The sequence below is a fragment of the Drosophila sulfurigaster genome, chromosome 2R (genome assembly GCF_023558435.1).
Source record: "Drosophila sulfurigaster albostrigata strain 15112-1811.04 chromosome 2R, ASM2355843v2, whole genome shotgun sequence".
Taxonomy (NCBI): domain Eukaryota; kingdom Metazoa; phylum Arthropoda; class Insecta; order Diptera; family Drosophilidae; genus Drosophila; species Drosophila sulfurigaster.
The window spans coordinates 22842736-22862645 of NC_084882.1; the positions used below are offsets into that span (position 1 = coordinate 22842736).

Below are 19910 nucleotides of genomic sequence, written 5' to 3' on the forward strand. Positions count from 1 at the left end.
TGCATGCCCGCCCGAGTTAGTAAGCTTAATAAACCAAATCAACATACTGAATTCAATTGAACGTGAAATCTGTGTGAATAGCTTAATTATTTTGGTTTTATTTATAAAAATAAAAGTTAATTACAAATTTTGCGACTATTCGACAATAATTCAATGACAATTTTAAATGAAAAATAAAAATGAAAACTGAATGGGAAGCATGAATAGAGTCCTCAATTTGCTTGTTGTTGTTTATAATTTTTCCAAAAAGCCCTTTCCAAATTTTGATTGACAGTTTTGTAGAATTGTACGTGTTTACAAAAAAGAAAAACTGGCATTCAATTGTCATTTATAAGCGATAACAAGTCCAGATAAAGTACCTTATGCAATTGTAATGGAAAGTTCATATACACAGCAGATGCGGCAACATGATCATCACCACGAACCCTCTGATGCAGCATCGCCAATGCCACGATGTTCGGACAATGGCCAGCACGGAATGAATATGTACTTCCATTTTAGTGAACTTGCAACTATTCTCTTCAGTTTCTGGAAAACGGATTCAGCTCTCAGTATTCTTGCCGCCTGTGTAGTTGTCTTCATTGTTGCCGTGCTCTACGAGCTGCTCAAGTTCTATCGCGAGTGGCTGCGCCGGAATGAGAACAAACGTCGTCTAGAGGGAGGAGCTCATCGTCGTCGACGTCGCCATTCGCGCCGCAGCCGCAGACGCCATCGCTCATCGTCGATGACTGTAGATTCAGATTCAGTGGGTGAGGTGTCGTTGCCCATGTCCACGGCATCGGGCGTGGTGCCCAACGATGGACGAAACAAGGTCCGTTTGCCGTGGCTAGCTCCCATGCATATGTATCAGACCTTGCTGCACATGGTTCAAGTTACAATTTCCTTTATGCTAATGCTCGTGTTCATGACGTTCAACGTCTGGCTGTGCATGGCTGTTGTTTTAGGCGCTGGATTGGGATATTTTCTATTCTTTGTGCGTGAAGAGAGCATTACCGAGCACTGCAATTGAGGCTGCCTAGCAGGCTGGTGTTCTATTCCATTGCCAACTGCTCGGCAAATAAGCAGCATCTTAACATGCGCTCTGTTAATGTATTTTTCTAATTAAACCAAGTTATAAAAAGAATTATAACAGACAACAGGACGACAGCCTAATTGTTCATGTTTATGGCTCGTAAAACAATGACTGCATATACTCGTAGCCATTGCGAATACATCTGCAAATTGGGTAAAAAGGTTTGCTGTTCGCCCCCGTCCGCAGCTAAATAGGCGTATGCGTAATATTCGCAGGCAAGAGCGTTAGGCATAAGAGCTTATCCCCCTGGTGGCGACAAGAAAAACATTTCCTGTTCCGAGGAACCGAACCCAGCATCTGTTTCTGCTGGGTATGCGCAATTCGTTCAATTTCCACCATAGCATATCCGCACATTATCTTTGTTTTCGTTTATCTGTGGCTTTGTAGCTGTTTTACGAGCCAGCCCACATATTTACCTGCGGATAGCCGGACAGTCTCTCAGACAGACAGAGAGAGTGAGAGGTAAGCGACCCACGTTGTTGGTTGTTTATTTTTGCCTGTGTCTGGCCATTTTCATAATGCCGCAATTATGAGGGTGATAAACCTTGGACCAGAGCAGGTTGTTCGCGATTTCAGTGGCCAGTTATCAGCGTTGACCAACATTCAATTAATATTTTAATAAGCTGCCTTTATGCCGTTTGCCAAGCGGATAACGCAATTTGGCTTTAATACGCCACGTTGCACATGAATACACGAAGCGCAGTCGCAGTCGCAGTCACAGTCGTAGTCGCAATTGCTATCGCAATCCGAGTCAAACCGAACCACACACACAAACACAAAATCAGCTTTAATAATTCACACATGTGTGCATGTGAGTGTGTGTGTGTTGGCGGACTCGAGTAGGCCGTAAAACTTGACCCATGGGACGTAGCCATGTTGTGTTGTGCTTGACCCTCCCCCCAAAGCGAAAGCGGAAACGGAAATGCGTTCATGCATAACAATTTTACTCGTCATCGAGACTGACGAGAGAATAAAGCTGCAGCTGCAGCCCCTTTTGTCCCACACACACAGAAACTGACTAATGGCCAATGGCCAAATAGCCAAACGCAGACATCAACGCTATAAGGGTATTATGAATGATGCGATAGTAAATTATGAGTGTTTAATGAACGAGAAACATGAATCTGTCCGAATGATGCATACATGCAACACAGTAATTCATTTCATTTTCTTTATTCTTATATTTCGAGGTATAATTGCACTCAATCGTTTGTCCACCTTATTGCGGCGATTGATCAACGGCGATTTTCGGCAGATCTGCACATCCAGAGCATGGGCAGGCATATAGGCATAGTAGGTGGAGATGGCAGCAGCACCGCGATCCGATCGCATGCTGGCCTGATAGATGCGTCCCAGTTCCATGATAGAGACCACAAAGTATTTCATAAAACGAATCCAGTATTGTTTCAGCTGACGACTCATCTTAATCTGCTCTCGAATGTTGGATAAATTACCCAGCGAGACGGTGGGTCGACGGCACTCTCGTTGCACAATTTCGCCTTTCAGTATGATATTCAACTGGTTCATCAGCACATTCGATTGATTGAAATTGCGTCGGCGATCGCTAGACGAATACAGTTTACCATACCGGGCACAAATCCATTCGATCAACAGCGGCACTAAGTGCACATCAGGCAGCGTGGGCAGCACCATGCGATGATCATGTGCAATACGTTCGAGGCCCAGCTTGAGCATTGCCTTCATCTGTTCAATGTTATTAGCATCGAAGTACTCTTGGCCAAAGTTCAAACGTTGATCGGTTATTGGTTTGGCATTTTCAGTTACCAATTTATCGTACTCCTGATGTATGAGGTCTGTGCCTTCTTTAAACATGCGCTTTACCGCACGATCTACAAACTCTGTCATCGAGTCACTCGCATTGCCCTCCAAGACCCGATTCATATACTTCACATCATCGTCCAGCGCCTTGATGAACTGCGACTTTAGCCACATTTGCTCTGTGTCCAGAGTCGTTGTCTTGTTGGGCGCAAACAGCTTTCGGTAGTTGAACCTGTAATTGTTGCCCGAGCCGGAAAAGTATTCCCTGCAATCTACGCAATTGCGGCAGTGACACAGAGGCGGCAACAGATCCTTGTTGACCTTTGACGTCTCCACTTCAGTGCCACCTTTGCACAGAAACTGTTTCAGTTTGCTGGGACGATGCGTGAGTGATTGATTTGAGGCACACGCATTCCCTGGAGCCTTTTCGAATTTATGTCTGCACTCCACTTCCGGCGGCGTATTATCTCTGCAGCTGGGGGGCAAAGGGTCGACTCCCTCGAGTACCAGGCAAATGTCTTCCCCCGAGACACGTTGCGCGAATATGAAATCCGGATCATGCATATTTGCATTAAGTCGCTTTCGAGTCGAAGCCATGCGTGTCTTGATGGCCATGTCACGGAATTGTGCCCGATAATGCTCTATCAATTTATCGAGTTGTAGTAGAGTACGTCGACGATTGCGCTGCCTTGAGCGGTAATCGACGTCTATAAGTTGCGCCAGCTGTTGTTCCTTTATCTTCTCCAGACTTAGACGCAACGATAGCTCCATCTCTTGTATCTTTTTGTGGTGCTCACACAAGGACTCCACATCATTCGCATTCAGTTTGGCCGCATGCAAAGTGGACAGAATGTTATCGATTTCCTTGCGCAGCACTGGTGCAGCAATAAGCTGGCTGTCTTTGATGTCGTTGTCGCCAAACCAGCGCGATTGTAATACAACACTTGCCTCTGGCGGCACCTCGGGTAATTTAGCGGGCATTTTCGGTTCAAAAGCACGCAGATTTTGACGGCGGAATTTAAACTTTACCGGAGTTGCGAAATACGGAGATATTGCATACGAGGACTGCGCAGATTTCTTCTTGGCTCGCAATTCCTTGAGCTTATTTTGCTGTGCAATCTTGTTTCGCCGAGCTGTCGCTTCAGCCTCTTTACGACGCGTCTCCTCTGAGGCATGTGGCAGCGGCAAAACACGATCCAGCGCAAGCAACGTGGGATAAAGATCCAGCCAGAAAATGGCTGACATAATGATTTGTTCATTGCTGCCATAGATCTTGTCGTGATTGTCCGAAACGTAATACGCCTCCATAATGAACCAAAGAAACGCCACCTCATTGCCACGACTCATGCGGATCAACTTGCATAGTTCTTTCTTCGGTGGCCGGGGATGCAAACCAATGTGACGCAAGACCAAATACGCTCGATAGGCTGTTCCCTCCAGCAGATCGTCAGCCAAGGCAGGTTGCAAAGCCTTAATTCCTTTGATTTGCACATCGGACAGTCCTCGATACCACAAGGGCTCCAGACTTTTGCTTGTCTCTGTGTCGCCAATGCGATCCCTGATTAGCTGATGCACATACAAAACTTGGCCCACAGTCTCAGCATCGTCCGAGAATTGCATTTCGTTTAGCAAGCCAATTAATTTTGTTAAACCAAATCACAAAAATTCCAAATGCTGTCACTACTAATGAAAATTAGAAAACTTTGTGATTGATTGACAATGAGATACCCTGTCCTTTTATATCATAATTGTTGTATTTAAAATGTTTTTTTTTTAAATGGTATCTAACATTGGCGAATTCATACCAGAAACTACACTAGTTGGAGGTGTTTTTCGTTCTTGAATATTTGATATAATTCTTTCAATTTAATTTCAATTTTCGTTTAAATGTTTGCCTTGTGTAATTTGTTTGTATCTTCAAGGCTATAAATACATAGTTCAATTAACATTTTGTCTAGCAAGCTAATTAATTTTGTTTAGACAAATCAACAAAATTTCAAATGCTGTCACTCTTAATGAAAGAGAAACAAAACTGAGAGTGATGGGCAACAAAATACCCTGTGCTTACAAATTATAAAAGCTGAAATACATAGTCTCTGATATCATTGAATTTCTGACAATGAGTTTAACAGGTGTGGAGTATATTTATCCCTTATCAATTTACATTTATTGTTTCAATTTGCGCTCAGTAATTTTTTGGTATCTTCGAAGCTATAAATAAATAAATTAACAACCCAGCTGTCTTGCTTAATTGTTTGACTTCTACTTTAAGAATTTAATGGTTAACCACAGCAAGTGAGTGCGCTGATTTGTCATGCGCCATTGTCCATTTGGTCAGAGCAGGCACTTAATGGGCTTGGCCCAAAAGCTAACCAGCGAGTGGGTGTGTGTGTGTGTGTGTGTGCTTGTTGCCAAGTGTTTGTGGCAATTTGCAGGCCCTTTGCATGGTTGTTGTCATTTCTTTTGGCCCGCAGAAGTACATCATTAATTTATTAGCAAACCAAATAGGCGACAACAATCAGGCTCAAGCTCTCAGACTCCAACGACAACGTTGGCGACGCCGACTCAGTCAGCAGTTTGTTTACAGGACACGCAGGTCACACGTGCCGTGTTGGTCCTGTTGTCCTTTCTATGCGTGCTTGCCTGTATGTGTGTGTGTGTGTGTTTGTTGCCAATGGCTATTTTTGCTGTTTTGTGATTTAGCAAGTTTCGCCACGTGGCGTGGAGAATGGGAAAGTTTACAATTAACTTGGCATAAACCTAGTAACGAGATTGTTGCCGATTCTCGGCCAATAATTTATGACTTTCTACATTCCACTGTCAATTAAATTCTTTAGAAAATGACAGCTCTGCCATTCGAGGCTGTGAGATCATGAGTATGCGCTCATCGGGTGGCCCAAATGATTTATGCGCTGCCTGGTTGACAGTTTTTGGCCACCATTCATATGCCATCCATCCAGCTCCGCCCTTCGCTCCGCTCCCTCTCTCTCCCATGCGATGCTTCTCGCCATCGAAATGGCATCGTATGCGTGAAGTGCTTTTGCTAGTTTTCTTTTCGTTTTCCTGTCACTTTCTGTTCACGACACGTGCCTGACGCCTGCAGAGATGTTTATGTTAATGGCTCGAACCCAAAAGCTGAATCCGGACCCGGCTTAGTTCTGCTTTCCATACCCCCCGCTCCGCCCGCAAGACTTGCGTCCACCAACAATAGGACAATTGGCATGTGTTTCAGCCCATTTTCATTCGTGTTTTGGCCTTTTGCATGTGACAAGCAGCCAGCTGCCGGGTGTGAGATCTTAATAATAGATACGACTGCTCGCATTGTCAGGTAAACTTATCGCAGTTTCCATATATCAAGGAAATTAAAGTAGAGCACCAGTAGTTTTTGTCTTTTTTTTCGGTAGTTGTGGCAAGCTCTGAAAAGCGATGCCTACGGGGAGATGAACTTTTTTGTGTCCCCAAAAATAAAGTATTCGATGTATTTACAGTTTCCATGTGGCCATAGGCTGCAGAACGGGGTTCAATATAAATACCATAGTTTTTTTTAGTGTTGCCAGCAGTTTGAAGTGCCATCAAAGTAAAACAAACGAAATCAAATAGTATACGATAATTTAATACTCTTCCTCACAGCTTCCGTGAGTAATTGTAAAATATTGCATGTTGAAAGTGCACTTTAAAAGCCAAGAAATCTAGAAAACAATCAATTTCCATTCTCGCTCAGTTGCTTGTAGTGCGCTGAAATTTCATTTTAAAGCATTTCTTGAAACAGTTGTCACTTTAAAAGCGAGCAGAAAAACATCTCTTCGCGGAGCTTTAGTATTTTGTCAGCAACTTATTAAAATAAAGTAAATATAAACATAAATATAGTATATTTAAGCATTCGCAAATTAGTTGTTAGCACAAGAACTTTTCAGTACTCGTTTTAGCGACAGTTGAAACTTCATTAAAATTAAAGTTGTCAAATTTCGATAATACTCTCGAACTAAAGAGCACAGCACGCGAAATTGGCCCACATGTTGTGCAGTTTTTAATTAAAATACATACAGTGAACATATGTTAAAAAAAAGTGTGTGGGTTGAACATGTTGAACATATGATATTGTTTTTAATGCCTGACCGCACCTACAAAGGACGAGCAGCGTATGAACTGCGAGCGATTGAAATGAACAGCAATGAATACATTTGGATGAGGGAGGAAGGATATAGGAACTTGAATTGGGAACTGAGAACGTCAGTTTCAGCTTCTGATCTGTCCACCTAGAAGTGAGATGAGCCACACTGCGGTGGGGATTTTCAAAGTTAATGTGCCAAACTGTTTGTGCGCCTTTTCAAGTTATCCTTTTCTGTCTTTTGCGCCTGAACGCGTTCGTTTGTTTTGCTCCGCTCAGCTCAGCTCTGCTCTGTTTGCCTCCTAACGATTTGCGCTCCACTGAGTCAGCAACATTGCTACCACTACAAAACTGGCTGGGAATATGGAGAATAGGCAGCATCTTCTTGTTGGTTTTTCATTGACTTTCCGCAAGCTAGGCTTATGCTAAGGAAGTCTCAGCTAAATCGTTTTGTGGGCGTCCTCCCTTGAGGTTATGGCATCACGTGCGCCCCACAAACACAAACACACACACACACACCACACTCGAAGAGAAAATGGGGATTATCAAGTACACGTATCTATAGACACTTGAGTTAGATTCATAGCTGAAACTGTTGCATGACAACTTTAAAATTCCTTCTAACAAATATATTGCCACACACAACGAACGAATGAATCCCAAGCTAAGAGTGAAAGCTTGTTGTGCGTATCCGCTACCTGCTTATATTGTTTAGTACGTGTATCTGTGTATCTGTTGCCTTACTGCGTACCTGTACCTGTATCTTTCGGTTCACCTTTACCCCTTGGCAAAATTTAACGAGCTTCTAACTTTATGTTTGCTTGTCATGTACACATTTTGTTTTTATTGCAGCTCCAGTAACTCATCTTGCTGCTTCGCTCTCTCTCTCTCTCTCTTCTTCCAACGCCCCTCTATAATGCTGTTTAAGTGAAACATTTTTAAGGCATTCTTGGAGGCGTACGAAAGGATCACACACAAGCATACGCATCATTCAACAGTTTTTGGTTAATGTTAATGCCGAAAAAAAAACCCTCAAAACGGGCATAAGAAAACGTCTGACATGTGCTCTCAGAATGTTGTTGTTGCTCTTGTTGTCGTTGTCGTTGTTGTACTTGTTGGTTAGCATGTTGATAAGTACGAAAAACCCTGGGGATGCCTCAAGCAAATGCTAAAGTAAACTTTTCAGCTGGCTTTCTGTTTGTCGAGCGCCATTTGTTTATAAATTTAATTTGTCTTAGCCAAAAAGTCTGCCTGTCTGTTGCTTGCTGCTTGTTGACTTCCACAGCGCAAAAGTTCCACATTTTATTTTGCCAAATATATGTTTTGCATATTTGGGTAATATTTCGGGGCTAGGCAGCGCGCAACAGATAAGCCCAAGGATTTTGCACATTTCAAATAAGGATTATGCTAAAAACCAATTAAATCACTAAATGCGCCACAAAATGTAGAAGCTGCAAAATAAAGCAAAACAAAAATAAAAACTGCAAACCCATTTATGAAAACTTGCCTCCCGTATGCGAAAAAGTCTGAAAGTACGCCGCAAAAATTTCCAAGAACTTTGTTGCCTCAATCTGGGGCAACAGTCGAAAATATGAGCAGCTAATTTGAGGAGCCGCTTCAGAAACTTACAAATTGTGGACATACTTTCAGGCCAAACAATAATTTGAAATATGTAAGTAAATGCTTAAATACTTATACTTATATATACAAATACACAGAAGACGGTCGATGGTCTCTTATATACCGAAGAGAAGCGAAGAGTGTGCTTATGTATGTTAGTCGGGCGTACAGTGCGTATGAGTGCTTTGTGCCTTCGCCTCTGAATCCTTGCGCTGTTTAAGCATAAAAGTGAGGCGTGGGTTTAGTGACTTGCTATTTTATGCGTTATTGAATTTCACTTAACAGCAACTGTAGCCGACTCCAAGAGAGTGTTGTTATATGTATGTGTTGTTGCGTGTGTGTGTGTGTATGTTGTGTATGCTCTTACCCACACTTGAGTGCCCAGCACTGTAAAACGCCACTTGAGTTAAGCCCTGAGCTTTGCCTGCTTTGTGGGTTAGTTTTCCCTCATATTCTCCTTTTGTTTTTATACCCTGTAACAACAGCAAGAGTAAAAAGGCCATAGATGATGACACCATCAATAAAACTTACACAAAAGCTTCTCTATTCATGTGTGAATATTTATCTTACCCGAGCAACCAAAAACGAACAAAAAACACAGGGTATTTGGTGCAGACAATGGCAGTGGCGAAAATTATGAGCAAATATTTTTGCAGCTGCCAGAATGTGAAGTGAAAGGAAAATGTTACGGAAAACAATATTTTAGCAAGACAAATACGTGAAAGTAAGTGAAGAAAAAATGTGTGTAACAACTTTAAATGATTTAATCTTTTGTTAAACTTAAATGACAATTACGCATAAGAATGTCTTTGAAATGCATGCTCACTCTTTGCCAAAGAAATTTGTGTGGCCCTTTTACGTGTATAAACTGATTTGCATTTGTTGGCAAGTAAGTAATTTGTTTAATAGAATTGATTTGGTTGCTTTGACACAAAGAACCAATTTATTAGTAAGAGAAGATACCAAAGCAATTTGCTTTGATATTTTCAAAGCACTTTGTAAAGTTTTTACTCCCAATTGACAGACATGTTGCAAGCGAGTACAAATGTGTTTCTCCAGAGATTTCTTCACTGCATTTCGAGTACATATATATATAGTATAGACACACCTTTGCTCTGCTGGTTTTCACAGCGCACAACAAGCACAAGCAACAACATGGCGCAACAAAGCCCATACGCAATGGTGGCTCATTGATAGCTGCAACAAACTGACACGAACCGAGGACTGAAGGGCAACAATTGCCGAAACAAGCATCCGCTCACCTCGCATCCCTTTTGCAAACACACACATACACACACAGAGACGCAGACAGCTACTAATACAGATAAAGAAACGTACTGCTGACTGAGCGCCAAAAGTTATGCCACGGATGTTGCCTGCAGCGTTAGAGCGGCACACGACGCGCACTAACTGAAATTAAACATGAAATATGCACCAGCTGACAGTTGTTGCTGCCAACGTTGCTGTTGCTGTTGCTGATACTGTGGCAGTTGCAATGCCAATTGGCAGCCTCCAAACAGCAACTGGCCGGCAACTAAACAAGCGTGCAATATGAGCTTACAGAGAGCAAAGAGTTGCAACTAACTTTCGCTCACATGGTTTTTTGTCTGTGTGGATGTGGATGTGAACGTGGGCGCGCAGGTGAGCAACTAAAATATGCAAGCAGTTAAATTTGAAATGCAAACAAGGCTGAAAGATTCAGCATGCCCTGTTGGCCAATTCACCGCCTGTGTGTGTGAGTGTGTGTTGTTTCTCTTGGTCATCCGCTTCCGGCAGTTGCAACTTAAATCCAAAATCTTTATCTAAGTAAGGTTTTTAGCCGGACTAAGTTTGAATTATAGGTGGCATGTTGTGGTTTATGCAATCCTATAAATTCAACTATAATTTAGTTGATTAGGTAGCATAGTCTTCTTTCTAAAAATGCTGCAGTTTTAATCAACTTTGTACCAGGAAATGTATTTACTTTCAACAGGTCTTATTTGTTTTGGCTGACAATCTAGTAAATTTTACCCTCTATAGTATTTTTTGAATAAAGTACTGTACCAATATACATAAAACATTATTCGGTATATTTTTAGTATATTTCGGTATGTTAATTCGATACATTTTAAAGTTAATACCGCATTTTTTTGTTTTTATTCAAAATGGGTAACGGGTATCTCAAATTCACATAACTTTCTTACTTGTTAAAAGTAATGCAGTTTTTAAATAAGCAGCATCTGAGCTTCAAAATTGTGTCAGTGCCATAAATAATTGTCTCATTTATTATCATAGACGGGGCATCAACTAAGCAATCTTAATAAGCCTTAAAGCACAGCACTTTATTTCATTTGAGACTCCATCGAAATCCGTTGCCCAAATACACATTTGGTTGGATATTAAATAAGTGGGCGTTGTGTTGCAACATTTTGGAGATAATGACTGCGTGGCATGTTCGCAGCTGGCAAGAGCAGCTTGCTCCAGGTGCTGGAATGCCCGCTGTTGCCATGTTGCCATGTCCGTACACTGATGCGCACATAATTGCCACCAAATGCACATTAATGCGCTTTTCATCTATCTCCTGCGGCATGCAACCAGTAACCATCCTCCCCCTCAGCAGTCTATGCCACTTAAATGATCTGTATGCAAATGTCTGTCTGTGTTTGTGTGTGGGTGTGTGTGTGTGTATGCTTTTTTGACTGCTTTTGTTTCATTTCCGTTGCACAATATTTTGGCAAGCTGCTGTTACATTTGCTGTTGAATCAACTGGCTGCTGCATTAGCAATGCGAGCGAGCGAAAAACGGAGAGTAAACTTAGATAAGGTCATGGAAGTGGCTCATTAGTGGCAACAGAGTCAAGTGGGCCACTTAATTAGCACAAAGGGCATATTGTTGCAGCTGTAGAAGCATTTAATTACAGCAAACTGAACGAACATTAGCCATAGAATAGTCTGGCTGGCAACAATCCGCAATTGCTTAAATGAAAATAAAAACTTTCCACTTGCCCATAAATAATAACACACAGAAAAAAACACGCTTCAGTAATAAATTGTTAAAGTTTTCAACACAATTGAAAACAAATGCAAAAAACTAAAAAAGCAAAACGAAACCTTGTCAACAAGAAAACATTGCAAAAGTCTTTAAACTAACAAGTAAGAATAGGTTTAAAGAGCCCGACTTAATGTTATCCTACAACAGCAGACAATGTAATGCAATTATAATTCGAAATAATAAAGGGTATAGTGCATGGGGAACATTAAAGAGTGGAGAACTGAGCCAGCTGCTAGCAACAAAAATTTCAACTGAATACAAAACTCCGTGGCAACAATGCATACGGGAAACGAAAGTCCAGCAAAGTTTGTCCCGCTGAACAGGCCAAACAAAAAGGCGATATTAAATATAACACATTGGTTGAGATTTAAAGAATTGGTCAACCAATGTAATCTTAAAGCCTTCGGCTGCAAATGAGTGCAGCATCAAATGGCAAACTTCGAGAACACTATACTCCACATGCCATGCACTTACGCCCAGAGTTGACAAAGGACAAAAAAGGAAGCAGAAAAAATGCTAGAAATACGAGAAAAATACCAACACTGTGACCGAGCGAAGAGAATGTGTGCAACGTGTGCTCGGCTCACAAAGAGTCAAAGCGTCAAAGAGGCTGAAAATTGCTAAGGCTGCGAACAAACGCCAACTCACTCACTCACTTACGCTCTCGCACTCACTTGCTGCCCCCTGCAACAAAAGGTACTTGCAACTGAGAAAAACTAGGGGAGAGAAATTGACAGAAGGCAACTTCATATGGGTTGAGGAGTCGTTGAGTTAGTTAGCGCAATTGACATCTGGTCGCAAGCATTAACAACTGCAATTGACACATGGCACTCGTTGCGTATACGCAACGTACGCTATCGGTGGCCATATTAAAGTGTATCTCAATTTGTTGGTGTCACGACTGCAGCACGGCTGAGCTGTGGAATGTTTTTAATGCATTTCATGCGAAGTTATTTCTGAATGCTGCACAAATATTTAACACACGCGCCAGGCGCCACAAACTTCTGGGGCATGTTGCGGCACTGTGGCTGTGAAGCGCAACAAAAGTAGCCCGGCAACAACAATAAAAGCAACAATGTTGGCACAATGAAATGTCCTTTCGTGCACACACACATACACAACAGCAACAGCAACACTGCCCTACAAAAAAGTGGCAAACTTGAGAGGGAATGTTGACCGCCTCCTGCGCTGTTCAAGTGTAAACAAGTTTGTGGTATGCGTTGTTCCCAGTTCAGAGTTTCCCTTTCTCCCTTTTCCCCCTCCCAGCCATCTGCTCCATTCTTCGTCTTTTGCTGACAGCTGCCCCATCCTGTTTTATTTGCTTTGCTTTGCCTTGCCTGGCGTTGTCGCTGCTGCGAAATCCAAGTAAAATCAAAAGTAGCTAGTCCTGCACATAAAAGGACACATGTCCCATGGCAAAAATGTTTCGCTTTTAAAAGCATTTGTCTGCGAACAAAACAAAACCAAGCCAAACCAAACCAAACAAAACCAAATAACAACAAAAAGAACTCGCTGTTAATTTTGAAAAGTGCCTCCCCAAAATTTTATTATTGTGCTTTTAATGTTTTCCTCCCGTCCAAATGAGCTGCTTATAAGATTAGCGACAGAATCTGACAGGAATAAACTCCCCCACTCATGTTTTTGTTTTGTTCTCATATATCTGTGTAAATTGTTGAAGAAAAAAACATAATTCAAATGAATACATTGTGTGTAACAATTTAATTGTTAATTAAATTGCAAAGTTTAATATCCTAATAAATGGAATTAGTGTGCAAAAATGTTTTACAATGAATCTATTAGCGATAAAATGATTAATTGTGCTATTAGTGCAATTAAGACAATGTAAAAATCAATCACTACGTCATACACGACTTGGAAATACCCTGCGAAACGTGTTTTGAAGTAAACCTATTAATATTACGTATACGCCAAATATGTCTACACTAAATACCTTTTTTAAATAAATTCTCTTTAACATCAATTTACTGTAACTAGCGGTAATTACATCATTTCTAAACTTTCGCTTAGGGTATAATTATTTGTTATGCTTGTGCACTCTTCCGTTCACATGTATAATTCAATTATGAATTTTTCAATGCAGCAATTTGTAATTATCCGCTTAATGCCACACAAAGAATGCGCATTAATTATAGAAAATTATTTATTGATTATTGCCTCAGCTACCTGCCTGAGCATGCCTGAGCTGCCTGGAATCCCAGACTGCAGCTGGCGCCCCGAGTCCAAAGTTATGTCTTCCAACTTGCTCAGGTGATGGGAAAGTTAAAGCTGCACTTTGCAAAGAACAAAAAAAATGGAAAAGTGAAACAAACAGCTTGCGCTTACTGAATATGAAATGAACAAAACTGCAGGCAGAGAGAGAAAGATATGCCTGAAGAAAGAGAGAGCGATAGCGTGCGTGTTGGCATGTTAGACTGGGCGATGCCATCAATTCAATGGATCTTCGTCAAGTGTATCTTAATGCGCTGAGAGGGCCAAGAGAACAAAAGTCCAGTGCTAAAATTTGCTATAAATGCGGAAGTGTGCGCTTTCCCTGAAACTTTTACCACACACACACACACACACAGACATGCACACACACAAAGTCAGGGTTGCTGTTTTGTTGCAAAAGTTTTGGCTTTTAAATGGCTTTTACTTTTTTGCCGTATGGCTCCCAGTGGCATCATAAAAAACAAAGGTAAATCGAAGTAGAAACTGCCACAACAACAGCGACAGCAACAACGACAACGACAACCAGAGCAGCCTGAAGAATGCTTGCATTCTTATAAAACATTAAATTTCATGGCATGAAGTGGACGAAGCTTCAGCATCAGCATCAGCATCGGCGTCATAAGCATCTGGTCTCAGCTGTCGAAAAAGATACCAAGAATCAACACAACACAACACAACACAACGAGAACTTTCAGACTCTTTACATAAGAAGCAGCAAAAGTTTTCTTGCCAAATTGTTATTAATTGGGCTTTATAGTTTATCGAACTTCGGGCTTGTTTATTAAACAATACAATATGTCCCACGATAGTACAAACTAAATGTGCATTTACTTCTAGGAAGTTCGTTTTCATTTGGTTCATTGGACCAACTAAATAGCTTTGCATTCTATGGCTAAAAATATCATCAAATCTTTATTCTTTTCCAACCTCCTTCCCCAAAAATTCTCATCAAGCAAAAGGTGCGTGTTTTGGGGCAAATTTTGGGCTACAGAGAGTTCTCTGTGGTCGCATTGTGACGTTTAACAATGGGGAGCAAGTCACAAAAGCCGAGCGTTGTGTATTAACCAGATGAAGGTTATTTCATTTGCTTTTAATTTAGTCCCAGCCCGAGGTGGGCGGGGTCAGCCTCGCAACCTTTTGGGGGCATTCAACCTGTTGCAGCAGCAGGTTTCTTGGCTTACCTGTAATCCTTTCGGATTTCTTAAGACTCCGCTTCGACCCAAACATAAACTAATTTTTTAATACACCACACTAAGATGTGTGTGTGGCAACACACACACACACACACACACACAATGGGCATAAATTGTATTTTGGGGGTTTTCCGAGGCGAACCACCTTCAATTGGAATTAGAGGCGTGCCAAATTGCGCAAAACTCATTAGTTGAAATGCGAACACAATGGCCGAGGCAGCTCAGAAAATGGAACAATGAAGTAGTCTAATTAGCCTTACCAAACGGGAAGGAAACAAGTTCCTGGATATCCGGCACATTGTCGTTGTCGTTCTATTCCAGAAGACAGGAACAAATTGCGTAAAGCACAAATGTGTAAAGCGAATGCTTGCTAACCAAATTATTTTTAGCTCAAACGAGCCTTGACCCCAAGTTGCCTGGCCGAAAGAAATTCCTGGCAAACTGTTTCGCTTTTGAGGTGATTTGCGCAATGGATTTGGAATTCGGAATCGAACTGGAAAAGCACAGAATGCAAATGCTAGGAATCGGATATCGAAGCAAAGGCAAAAGGCACATCGTTTGCCCTTTGACCCCTTCAAAATAGATGCCATCGTTGTGGTAATGGACAGCCGTTTGACTAGCTACCTAAATGTCGAACGGCCTGACCATCATTATTCAGAGCTCAATCCTTGAAAGTGTTTTAAGTGCCAATCGGTGTCCATAATCAATCACAGAGTCGTTTCTTCTTTTCTGCCTGCTTGCTTGTCGCATTCATTTCTACGTTCTTTTGCCTACCACATTTAGAGTGACAGCACGCTGATTACAACATTTCTCTGACCCTCAAACATTTGCTCCGCATTACTTTTCACTTTAATTAAAATTTAATTAGGGCAAAAGTTTACGTTTTTTTTTTATTTTGAACAGTTTCACACAATGAGGTGAAGTGGAAGTACAATATATATTTTCGTTTTACGGTGTGTGCGAAATAGTTTTTAAAATTAAACACATTAAAAACACTTGGCCAACAGACAAAGTTGCATCCACCCAATTAGGACACAAAGTTGCCGCAAAACAAAAAAAAGAAAAGGAAAAAAAATAAACTCAAAACTCAGACCACAGCACTTGAGATAATAACTTGGCTGCTTCATCCACACAGAATCGAGTTGGTTGCCAGGACTTCAGCGAGAGTCCTTCGGACAAACCAGCAGGGTGCAATCAATGGCCCAACAGTGTTGCATTCCTTGGGAGCTCCGAGCTCATAAAACATTTTACCCAAAGAACGTGCACACTGCGCTAAGTGGACAAAGAAAGTGGCTACTAAATGTTTGTTGGCTAAAGCCAAGCTCACATCAAGCTCAAGCTTGAGCAATTTGGGATAGTCGAGAAAAGATGCATGAGAGCATAAAGCATAAAGTGCTGGCAGCCGCAATTTATTATGATCAGCTCCTACGAGTTCAGTTATTTACCAGTTACCTACACTAGGTAACCAGTTACAAGTTACCAGTTACCGGTTACCTGTTAACAGTAACCGCTTGGCTGTAACTGTGACTGTAACTATAACTGTATTAGATGGAGCTCAGCAGAAATGCAAAAAAGGGTTCGCCCACACGTTGTTGTCCTTTGTCGGCATCCGCATGACAACTTAAGCCACCAAGGACCAATATCACTTTGCCAGGCAACTTGCCAAGCAGCACGAGGCACGAGGAGCAGCAGCAGCAGTCACCAAACAACAGCAACAAAATAACAAACAATAACAAAATATCTAACTGAATTTCTGCCATGCCAGCACAGTTCATAAATGTATGCTGCTCTTACACACATACCTACATAATTACATACATATGTATGTACTAGTGTGTGTGTGAGCGTGTGGTTGCATCCTTTTTGTGACTCATATCTATATAAACAAGAGAATGAAAGATGTGGCTATCTACGAAGATTTAATACCCTCATCTCGACAGCTACGATAAGCCCATAAGATAACAAGCATTCTAAGCCAACTGCGAATGATGGACTTTTAAATACCCTAGCTTAATTCGAGGCAGAAATTCAAGAAAAATTTGCAATTCTATATATTATATGTATTAATGATGAAAATTATTACTATTACGTAAAATGTATGTCAATTTCGTTTTTTAAATATATAATAAATTTAAAGCTTTATATATTTTTCATTATGATTTAAAAATATTCAAATATTTTTAAGGAGATTATTCAATTAAAATATTATCTTTTTAAGTTATATTAATGATATGCATTTTATTATTTTCCTTTTAAAATGAGACAGTTTCTCGATCAATTCTTAATTGAATTTTATTTGATTCATAGTTTGGATGTTGATAATATCCATTCTCATTTAAATTGTAAAATTCTTTAAGTTAATCAAAGGCCTTTCATATTTTTCTCTAAGATCTAATAATTGATTAATATTAATAATTGTTAGATAGAAATATTCTACTACTGTATTTAAAATATTTGAACTCACCAAGTTTCCTCGCCATTTTAATAGGTATCTTCTCGTCGCTCATGCTTCAATCTCCAGCTCTGGAGTAGATTCATTTTGCGGATTTATGATGAAGATGCTTTTAAAATGTTTTGGCTGTGCTGTGCGTTCGGTTGCGTTGCGCTCTGGTGTACCGATGTCACCTTGGATTTGGACCAAGGGGTTTCTCTTTTTTTTTTCTTGGTTGTGTGTGTTTCTATATTTTCTGAATTTTCTTTTTCTTTGGCGAGTGTACTCCAGAGTAGCCGCAAAAACCCCCAAAAACGAAAACTGCGCTGAAATCTAATTTGTGGCTCTTGCCAGCCCATGTCGAGCTGTCTCATGGGCGTGCCGAGAGCACGACTAAAGTCAAAATGGGTTTTAGCGAACGATTTGTGGCCAGAGCGCAACCCAAAGCCAAAGCCAAAGCCGTAGTTCTCCATGTAGTTCTTGTTGTAGTCCGAGTCCATTGCAAATACTAGTGAACTACTAGAAAGCGGTAGTCCTTCCACACACACGCACACACCGACACATCCTTACCTCCAGAGGGTTCAATTCGCTACCAGTTTTCCGGAACGTTGCTTCAGTCCAAGTTGATTGTCCAGCATGTTGTAGTTGTTGCTGTTGTTGTTGCTTTTTTTTTGTTGATACTGCTGCTGTTGTTGTTGGTGCTGTTGGTATTTGGAAAAGCGGATTATGACCCTGATCTGGTCAGGTGCGTGCCGCCCACGTGTGCTGCTGTCCTGTAGCTTAAGTTTCACTTTAGCAACTGCATGCCAATGCCAGCTGTGTCACCTCACCCCAATTTTGCTGCCCCCTCTGGGCTCCACAAACTGTACGTGCGTTTGCAGTTGGTTCGATGCTGTGTTTGCTAACTTTGTGGTTGCTCCTGTTATTGGTTTATGTGCCGCATGTGGCTGTCGCCTCGGTGTGTCATTAATATCACTTTTTTTTAACTTTTTTTTCATATCCTGCATTGGCCAAATTTTCTTCACATGAAATATTGCTGCGTGCAAATATTAAACTGTTCACAGTTATCGATTATCGATTGGATAAAAGCTAATAGCACTCGCGATAACTTACTTTGGTCATTTCGAGCTAAATCACTGCTATCGATTATCGAATTGATCATAATAAACGATAATAGCACTTGCGATAACAGTTAATAGTGCTGGTAATAACAAACCACTAAGCCTAATTCTTATTGTTTTCCAACACTAAGAGCAGAACAACCGGGGTACTTCATTCATCCATTTTGTCTTTATGCGCTGTTTCTAATAATTGAGCAAACCGCAAAAATCAAAACAAACGGCAGCTAAACACATCGTTGTGTAGGCGGTTCGGTGCCTCGAGGGGGCGTGGCTGCCTTTTCAGTAACTCCACTTGCCTTATCTGATTAATGCGGTTCAGGCGTAACAAAGGCGACGACAGCACAAAGTAAAAGTGGCGAGAAGGCAAAGACAGGCAGGCAAGCAAGCGAGAGTGAGACAGCGAATGAAACGAAGACGCAGACATGCGAAAGAAAATGTCTACCTTGTCTGTGCTGGTAATTGTGTGCATGAGTTATACACATTTACGTACTTATGGTATGTGTATGTGTGTGAGCATAATATAATATGCACAATGAAAAGAGGCGCGTACGGCTCAAGCAGCTGTAAGAACTAATTAAAATTACATTACAGTGTTGAAAACTGACTTTTATAATTCACAATAATGTCTACATCCAAGAATAACAAGAGAAACATGACACAAAGAAAATTTTGTACGTTGCTTCGTTTTTTTATTCTTTAGCTTCATATACATATGTAAATCATATTTCACAACAGTTGGAAACGATTTACAAATGGTGTACTTGCTTACAGGTTTTACGATTTTATATTAACCGATTTGAAAGCAACTCTTAACAAGTAAGAGTTAAGAGTTATTAAACAACAAAAATATATGAATTAAACAAAATATATTTATTTCCGTTAGAAGAAAACTTAATGGAAACCGTTTAATTTGAACACTTGTTTTAAGGTGTGGCCACAAGCTAAATTTCTTAAATGTTCATTTTAATGCTGAGGAAATATACCAAAAAGATAAAATCCAACTTACAACTTCAGTAACAACTTACAACTTCTTCGGTAAATTGCATATTCCAAATTGGGTACACAAGGTGCGCTATTTTAAATTAATTTATTATTCAAAAACTCCAAATTATTTTCAACTAAGCTGACATCTTAATATCATAAATAATATAATATATCCTTTATGGTCGCAACTTGATTGAAACGATTTCAGTCGTACTGGCGCCCTCTGGTTTTTATTTAAGTAACTCAAATTTAAATGAGATGAGCAGGTGTCAACGTTTCTTGCTTAGCGAAGACATAACTTAACGAAAGGATTTTAACATTTTTGGCTCCACACGTAACAGAA

General features: G+C 40.7%; 3 protein-coding genes across 3 annotated transcripts in view; 1 reads left to right on the plus strand and 2 right to left on the minus strand.

The window, feature by feature from the left end:
- Positions 1–17635, minus strand: part of LOC133837221 (serine/threonine-protein phosphatase 2B catalytic subunit 1) — a 109309-nt gene extending 91674 nt beyond the window's left edge. The window contains exon 1 of the mRNA XM_062267897.1: positions 17496–17635. Coding sequence (XP_062123881.1) covers positions 17496–17538 — 43 coding nt within the window. The 5' untranslated portion in view covers positions 17539–17635. The remainder of the gene's footprint in view (positions 1–17495) is intronic.
- LOC133837187 (protein SLC31A2) lies at positions 237–1138 on the plus strand. The gene has a single exon (XM_062267864.1). It carries the CDS (start codon positions 374–376, stop codon positions 1007–1009), a length of 636 nt encoding a protein of 211 aa, XP_062123848.1. The 5' UTR covers positions 237–373; the 3' UTR covers positions 1010–1138.
- On the minus strand, positions 2230–4556 carry LOC133837186 (uncharacterized). Its single transcript, XM_062267863.1, has one exon. It carries the CDS (start codon positions 4469–4471, stop codon positions 2231–2233), a length of 2241 nt encoding a protein of 746 aa, XP_062123847.1. The 5' UTR covers positions 4472–4556; the 3' UTR covers position 2230.
- Positions 17636–19910: the final 2275 nt, after the last annotated feature.